Source organism: Cebus imitator, unplaced genomic scaffold (genome assembly GCF_001604975.1).
Source record: "Cebus imitator isolate Cc_AM_T3 unplaced genomic scaffold, Cebus_imitator-1.0 Scaffold425, whole genome shotgun sequence".
In the NCBI taxonomy this organism is placed as follows: domain Eukaryota; kingdom Metazoa; phylum Chordata; class Mammalia; order Primates; family Cebidae; genus Cebus; species Cebus imitator.
In genome coordinates this window covers 454,191-462,799 of record NW_016107740.1, presented here as the reverse complement: position 1 = coordinate 462,799, position 8,609 = coordinate 454,191, and the positions used below count along the sequence as shown (strand labels likewise).

Here is an 8,609-nt window from a genome sequence, read left to right as displayed (position 1 = left end):
CTGCCCCGCCTTGCCCCTGCCTCTGCGGCCGGGAGGGACTGCAGGTGCTGCGTGGCCGGTGCCCGCGCGTCCTCCTGCCCCAATGCCGCAGCGCCAGCTCCCCTGGGCCCGGGTGTTCCCCGCAGGGCGCGCGTCTCCCACATGCGGCCAGATCTGTCCGCCCGCCCCTCGGCAGCCGGCCGGGCGCAGGGACGTGAGGGCAGCCGGCGAAGTCCCTCTCCCCGGCCGGGTGTGAGCCGGAGGGAAACACGCAGCGCTGGCTCCGGGTTATTTTTAGTCAGTAGCTGCGTCCCCCCTCCCAGGGGCGGAGCGGCCCGCGAAGGTGGGGAGGAGAAAAAGCTGCCGGCGCCTCCGCGCTCGCTCCCGTGGGGCACTAGCGGCGCGTTGGAGCCCGGGCGGCGCTGGGACCAGCTACCGCGGCGTCCTCCAGCAGCGCGCGGCTCTCCCGGGACCTGCGCCGGCCGGGGGCGGGGAGAGGCGGGGAGGGGAGGCCGGCGGGCGGGAAGGGGCGGGGAGCGCGCTCCTGCGGCGGCCGTACTCATCCCGGCGCTCGAGCGGACGCGGGGCTGCGCAAATGGCTTGTCCCGCTCTCGGTCTGGAAGCTCTTCAGCCCCTGCAGCCCGAGCCGCCCCCCGAGCCCGCCTTCTCCGAGGCGCAGAAGTGGATCGAGGTAGGTGCGGGTGGCTGGCGGGCGGCCTTGCACTGGCGCCGGGGGCCATGGACCCGCGCACGCTCGGACCGCAGGTCCAGCCTCGCCTCCCCCTCACCCCACCTTTCTTTTGCCAGCTGCCCCAGGTCATCCCCCGTGCCTCGGCGAGCCGCGAAACCCTGGCCCTTTGGCATGGGAGTCCCGGGCGACGGTGGGCGTGAAAGGGGACACTGCAGTGTAGCTGCGCGCGTGAGGACAGGAAGGGATCCCCTGCGCCTCCATCCTTCCTGCCCGCCGGCCTCGCAAATCTCAGCTCCTGCCGCTTTCAGGCGCTGCCAAGGGAAGCGCAGTGCGAGCAAAGGGTTGCAAAGGCGCAGGAAGCGCAAGCCCCCAGAGCCTTCACCCGTGCTCGCATTTCGGGGTATCTTGCTCCTGGTCCCGCATTTCGCCCCTTGCCCCCCACCCCCACCCCCGCCGCCCTTCCGGAGCGGAGTTGGCAGTGTCTCCACGGAGGCGCATACCCACCGGAGCCTCTTGCTGTATTCCTGGCACTGGGTCAGGTGTGAGGCTGGCACAGCGCGCAGGGCCGGGGTAGCCTGCAAGACCCTCTTGCTAGCATGCATCCACATAGACGCTGCCCAGCCTTTGGCAGCACCCGCCCCTCTCCATCCCAGCGACGGCAGGGTGGGTTACGAAGTACTGGGTACCCGACCTGGTTGGCATATTTTACTTCTTAAATGACTCGTTGGCAGGCCAGGGAAATCACTGGAGCCCTCGGCTCAGTCCAGGAAGCGCTCGCTGGGTGATCCTGATTCACGATGTCTATCAGTAGATGCAGCTTGGTAGCCCCAAGCTCCCGAAATGACCGTTCTGCGGGGTTCAGGATGCTTGAAGGGCATGAAGGGGAAAGGTGACCCCCTATGATTAGTGCAAGGAGCCTCTGCTTCAATGGATGGCCTTTCTGGAGGCTTAGTGGAAGGTATGAATTTGGCCTTGTTTCCCTTAGTGACAAGCAGTCCTTTGCTCGGTAGTTCAGAGGAGGAAGTGTACCGCTAAATCATGACCCAGCAATGTTGAAGCTTCCAGAATTCTGCCTGTCACTTAGTGACTCCCCACTCCGTTCAGCATCGTAGTTCTCAAGATGCTGCTACAGTAACAGAACTCTACGCACAGATTTAAACCTGCTGATTTCCCTGCAGAAACTACTCTCACTTAATGCTCTTCTCCTGCTCCAGCCAGACACCTGCACCCTACAGGGTTAACCTGCTTTCCGAAAGCAAGAGTGTTAAGTGTTTAGAAACATCTATATAAAACTAGGGCTTAAGAAACACAACAGTGAACTCAGGGCCTTCTTGCTGAAAGCCTGGGAGGGGGCATGTCTCTCATAATTTGATAGCTCACCATCAGATGAGAAAAAGACCTTGACTTTTTATTTTTGATATGTGGCTGGAACGGTTTGCTGTGTGACAGGTGCTCTCTCTGTGTTGCATACTTGGGCTCCCAGGATACGCAGGAAGCATTTGTAGTTACTGGCTTAGTGCAGAGTTGGATAACTGTTTTTCAGGTTCTTGAACTTTAAAATTCTCAGGAGAGATTTTGAGTGTGGGTGGGGGAAAGGGGAGGATTCAAAAGCAGAACAGTCTTACCGTTCTTGAAGTCGAGTGATTTATTCCCAATTTCCTTAACTGTGAGTAACATTGACATACTCTGCTTTAGAAAAATGCGGTCTAAGTTACACATGGAAAAGTGCACAAATCTGAAGTGTACACCTCCATGAATTTTTGACATATGCCTGTTACTATAGTCCCCACCTAAATCAAGATACAGAACATCTCCTTTGGCCCAGATTAGTTTGCTTTTAAGAGGTAGTATATTTCAGGCTATTATGCAGTGCAGAATATTAGTTTTAATATAAGTTTAAGAAAAGGAAGAAAGGATTCCTTAAGAAAGTAGAGCCTCATTAAGCCCTATAGACAGTTTGGCATTGTTCTTGATGCTTTACCATTCATAGCAATTTAGAAATTTGAAAACCGTAATGAGATGTGCGTGGCTTTAGGACCAGGCAGCCCAGGTGAGCTGCCTGTGCATTATTGAAGCGGCCTATCTCCTTTCAATTGTAGGATTCAGTTTCAGGGAAAGGAGAGCTTCCCCCTCCCAGGCTATATAAAAAAGGTAGTTGCTCCAGGGAAAGATAGAGACCTTTCCCTTCCTTCCCAGAGTCTTTTCTTGAAATGTAAATGTCTGCAAACCGGGGATCCCAGGAGTAGTAACAGATGGTTTTGCTTGCGGTTGCCTTGTGAACAAAGATTCCTCGGCTAATAGAGCAATAATGTAGTACTTCGGGCCAGTGAATTCCTGGGGGGATTGTTATCTCAAGACAGTTGCAGCTCCTCTAGGGGCCCCATTGTCTCTGGCAATATCCTCATTGGTGGGGCTTTGTTTTTACTTTTGTTCAGTTGTTGATTAAATTTCCCATAGGTTTTTTTTTTTTTTTTCTTTCTTCTTTTTGAGTGGTCAGGAACTTCACCCTTTCATAAAAATGTTCCCTTGGGTGCAGCAAGTTAATAAACAAACTTTGCTGCCTGTCTCTCCTCTGTTCTTGGTCTTCCTTGAGTCATGGATTGGTGAGAAAACATTCATTCTTAATAAAGGCTCAAGGAACCAGCTCCAGGACAGAACTTGTTAGTGAGGAATTTCTCGGCCTGCAGCCTTGGCTATTTGAGGACCGTGTTACTGGGAAGGAAATGTGGCCTGGGAACAATTCCCTCATCTCAGCACCCCTCCCCTCACTCCTTCCTTAGCTGGCAAAGGTGAAAGCTCTAATGGAGCTCTAGATGGTCACAGACCACACAGGAACAGCCCTGTAACACTCCTAGAGACTTTTTATAGCTGCAGGATCAGGCTGCACGTCTTACTGTGCGTTTGGGAAGTCTCCTAGAGGAGTCAGCAAACTTGAAGAAGTAACTCTGGCTACCAGCAGGCAGGGGAGTGACTAACTTCTTTCCATACTACTTTTCTAGAAGGCCTTCCTAAGCAGAACACAGTGGGTGAGGGGTCAGACCTTGGGGCCTAGCATCCTGGGTTTGAGTCCAGAGTCTGTTACTTCCTAGTTAGATGACTCTGAGCAAGCGACTTTTCCTTTCCTACGGTTCCAAATGATTTCTTTGAAAGGTAGCTCTAGCTGTTAACAACAACAAGAATAACTAAGAGTTATTGTTGACAGCATCTGCAAAACAGGTTACCAATAACAGCTCACCTATTTCATAGGAATGCTCTCAGGATTAAATAAATTAATATATTTAGAATGCTTAGAACAGTGCCCAGTACATAGGAAGTTCTGTGTGAGTGTGGTTAGTAGTATCGTTACCGTTAATATTACACTGCTGTTACTTTTACTTCTACTGTTATCACTACGATCATTATTAGTACTATTGCTATTGCTATTGTTTTTTCTGTTGTGAATAACAACTAAGGTTGATTTTGAAAGAAACGATTCAGAACACCACATTTCCAGGGTAGAAAATATGATTCAATTGCCTGCTGATTTCATCCTATTATCAACTCTGGATACTTGGTCTAGAAGTTAACTGGATGCTACGTATCACTTTAATTTGCACTAACAGTAGCTTGGGGATCAGAGAAAAACCTTTAATATCGACTCATAAAATGATCGCAGTAGTCCATCAAAGCTTAGAAATTATTCCTCAACATTATGCCGAATATGTAAGTTGAATGTATAATCTTTGTTACCAAACTCCAAGCAGAATGTTCAATGCCTCTTCTCTTGTAGATGATCTAATATTAAGTCATTATACAAATAACGGGTCCAAATGTTCATCTAATTGCAGCAGTGTTTTTTTCACTGAAGTTGTGTCAACTCCTGCTAGGAAAAAGAATAATTCTTCCATTGAATTTCTNATTAAATGCCATTGCAGTTCATTCCGAGAAGGGGTCAAATCACTTAGCAGAGCATGAAGAAGAGAGGATGTGTCACTACTACTCTTAATCAAATTTTTTCACTTCTTTTATTCTTTCCTTCTTTTTTTCTGGTGGTATTTATTGATTTACAAGTGTTTATTAGTAGGTTAGATGACTTGGATTTTCCCGAGTCCCCACTTCTCTTGGCCTCACCACCCACAACAATATTTATCTGTTCTAATCTGTAGTTCTTCTTTTCAATGCCAAACACTTTCTGAAGAAACAGATGTCCTTCAGCTTGGTTTCGGTTATGATTTGGAACAGGTTCCCAGGCCTTTCGGGAGGGACTGGAAATTTCAACCCAACTCAGCCTTACTTCTCAACTTGTGAAGTTCCTGGACTCCTTTACCTTCAATCACAGTGTGCCCATGGGGCTTGGTGATGAATACAATCTTATTTGTGACCTAATCCATACTTCACAAGAGTGGGAACTAGTGCTGGAAAGGAGCAGTTTTTCATTTTGGTTCATTCCCTGCTGCCCACATAGAATTGTTTTCTGATTCAACTGGGACCTAATTCTGAAGATTAAAAACACTGAGGGTATCATAGCTCTCCAAGACTGAAAGATGCTTGTGTTGTTTGTCAGTAGGGAAAATTTATGAGTAGCTTTTGAGATAACTTAGCATTTAATGGCCAGTAACATATGACATTTGTGATGTAATACCGTAAGTTATATATGTAGTCATTTCTAATTCTCCGCCTTTCTAGGGATTAGACTGTTGCATCTTTTTATCCCAACAGATAGTTAACTTTGCAGATGGTCCTCCAGCTCTGCATAAATTGCCAAGGAAGGGGAAGAAAAAACTTTTCTGGCTAGATTAAGGAAGGAGTAGTGGTCTGAATAGATATGTAAATGAGAGCAGGCGGCATCTTTCTCACAATGACATTTAAATAGTCTAGCTTGTTTGTATATGAGAGCAGCTATGACACAGTGCTGTCACATGGTAGGAAAACAGTGAAGTCCCACAGATTTGGGGAAAGGGGACACGGAATGGGAGGTGGAACTGGCACTTCTTGCCCCAGCATCTCCCTGGAAACCAATTGCATCAAGTGAGCTCCAAAGGGCAGGCTGAGCACTGGCTACCAAGAAAGGGAAGGCTGGGCATATGTTCCCAGCCACTGGGTCTCTTAGCCTCCTGCTCTCCGCCAATGGATGACAATAGAGCCGTGATGTAGACAGTTGGCCTTGATTCTGTGGGTGGCAGTCAGTGCTAGGTGGGACTAGGCAGCTCTAGGAGTACTAGAGATTGGCCTGGCAGCTTCCCTTTTTGCTTTAAACCATTCTGAAGCTTAAAAGTATCACAGCTGGGGATAACATGATGATAAAAGTTATGGTAATGATGCTGATGTTGGTGATGATAAAAGCTACTATTTTATTGAGTGCTTATTATGTGCCTGCTAAAGTCTGTGTACAGTTGGCCCTCCGAGTGGTACAAACTGCATTTTGTATTTTGGCCTTGATTTTCATGGTTTAGGACAGAATCAGTTAACACTGGTTGATTTTTGACCAAACTGTTCTCACTGGAATTAGATTTTCCTTTTAAGCCCAGTTCGCAGCTCTGAGAGTTTTAAAACGGTACAATAGTTTTATAATAGAATCCCTCATGTGTTCCCCAAGATGTGTTTGTATGTTTACATTTCAGGCAGAAGAAAGGTATCAGATACGATCTCTTTTGGAGGAAGGGTAGGGTGGAAAAAGGATGATTTCAGTGCTATTAAATGAGGAAAGGACGGGATAATAGAACTTTGGTTTTAAGTGATTGAGAAATATAAAAATAGCCTAAAATAGAGGGCTAATAGATAATTTAGGGGAAAAATAGTTCTTGAAAAAAAAATGATAGAATATTGGAAAGACTTCTGCCTGGACATGAGATGTTATATTTCAAGGAGGAATGATCCCATGGAATTCAGTTCTGCTGAATTCAATATTTACATGTTTACAATATTGAAAACAACCCTTCCAAAGACATGCCCTCATGCATCGAACCCTGATGGGATGTGTATTAGTTTGCTTACACACTGCTACAAAGATATGACCCAAGCCTGGGTAATTTATAAAGAAAGGAGGTTTAATTGACTTACAGTTACATGTGGCTGAGGAGGCCTCAAGAAACTCACAATTATGATGGAAGGCAAAGGGGAAGCAAGACAGGTCTTACATGGCAGCAGAAGAGACAGCAGAAGAGGGAACTACCAAACACTTTTTTTTTTTTTTTCTGAAGCAGAGTCTTGCTCTGTGGCCCAGGCTGGAGTGCAGTGGTACAATCTTGGCTCACTGCAACCTCCATCTCCTGGGTTCAAGTGATTCTCCTGCCTCAGCCTCCTGAGTAGCTGGGATTACAGGCATGAGCCACCACACCAGAGGAATTTTTGTATTTTTAGTAGAGACAGGGTTTCACCTTGTTGGCCAGGATGGCCTCAATCTCCTGACCTTGTGATCCACCCGCCGCAGCCTCCCAAAGTGCTGGGATTATAGGCGTGAGCCACCTCAACTGGCTATGAGCCACTGTGCCTGGCAGCCAAACACTTTTAAAACCATTAGCTCTCGTGAGAACTCACTCACTCATGAGAACAGCATGGGGGAAACTGCCCTCATGATTCAATGGCCTCCCACCAGGCTCCCTTCCCTGACATGTGGGGATTAAAACTTGAGATGAGATTTGGGTGGGAACACAGAGCCGAACCATATCAGGATGGCTGCCCTATCTCAAGGAATTACCTTCGGCATCAGGAAAAGGACAGATGATGTAGTCATATAAGATGCACCTAAGAAATAACTTGACTGATACTTTTTCCCACTGTCAGGAAAACTGTGCTCTGTGCTGAGACCTTAAGAATAAAATATCGGTTAGGTTGAGAAAGCACCATGTTTCCACTGCCCTGCATTTTGTCTGTGAGAGTTACTCTAGCGTGGCTCTTGGAGACTGCAGTTTGGCTCCTGGTCAGTGTAAGTTAGGGCCTGTCCCACCCATTTTTCCTTGCTTTGGAAGTTCTTGAATATTCCTTGCAGGCCACTCAGACTTTGCATGATGCTCCACTGCCCATTTTACGGCTGAGGCACAGATAAATTAAGAACTCACCTAAGAAAAATGCGGAGAGGACTTTGGGGTTTATGTTTGAGTCTAGACTCTGGATTAAAAATTTTGGACAAAATAGAGGCTGTAGAAGAAGCTGCACTCCACTCTGAGTAAGAGGGGGCTGTGGGAAACCTGCTTGCTTTCCACTGAGACAAGAGAGCCATTTTGTGTTAAGACTTTGGGTGGTGAACCACAGATGTCTTCTCATTTGGGAACTTTCCCCAAATTCTTCTAAAACAGGGGGCTTTGTAAACTAATAAAGCCAGGTGTCCTTTGGGAGCCTCAGAAATGGTAAACTCTGGAAGACTCTGAGTAAGATTCCTTTCAGCACTTGAACCCACCATTCTTAGACCCCCTCCCCTATCTTCACAGTCTAACATGACTACTGGAGAGTCATAATCACATCACTCTTCCAGGAAGCTGGATGGAGGCAAGGGAAGAGTGCATCCTTCCCATGTCAGGTGCCTTCTGGGAAACCCTTTTGGACATATGGGCTACTATTTTATTGCCCAGAATTTCAGGAACATTTCCCTTTTTGCGTGTAGGGGAGACCCTGGAGAAGGGTTTTTTTCTCCAGGCAGCAGATAATATTCTTGAGTTCTACTCTTCAGGAAAAAAGGGAGACTGGCTGTTAGGGTAGCCACACCCTGGAATGTGCCTTCTCCACTTCTCCAGGGACATATCCTTTCAAGACAGAGCTTAAACATGACTAGCTCTGCAGCACAGAGAATCAGCCCCTGATTCCTCTAAGCTCATTAATACTTCCCTTCTCTTAGAAAAGTTGCCGTATTTCACTATCACGAATGTTTTTGAGTGTGTCTGTGGGGAGATTTGCCTCCTTTGGTGAACCCCAGAGCCCTGTGGCCAAGGAGTGGGTCTTATCACCCAGTTCCCTCCTGGTTTCA

At 47.5% G+C, this 8,609-nt stretch overlaps 1 protein-coding gene across 10 annotated transcripts in view; it reads left to right on the top strand.

The window, feature by feature from the left end:
• The first annotated feature begins 511 nt into the window (after positions 1-511).
• Positions 512-8,609, top strand: part of LIMCH1 (LIM and calponin homology domains 1) — a 352,295-nt gene continuing 344,197 nt past the window's right edge. For 9 of the 10 annotated variants that reach the window (XM_037731824.1, XM_037731823.1, XM_017509857.2 and 6 more), the window contains exon 1: positions 512-670. In XM_037731824.1, coding sequence (XP_037587752.1) covers positions 575-670 — 96 coding nt within the window. In that variant the 5' untranslated portion in view covers positions 512-574. The remainder of the gene's footprint in view (positions 671-8,609) is intronic. The other variant, XM_017509862.2, reaches the window with a different exon arrangement.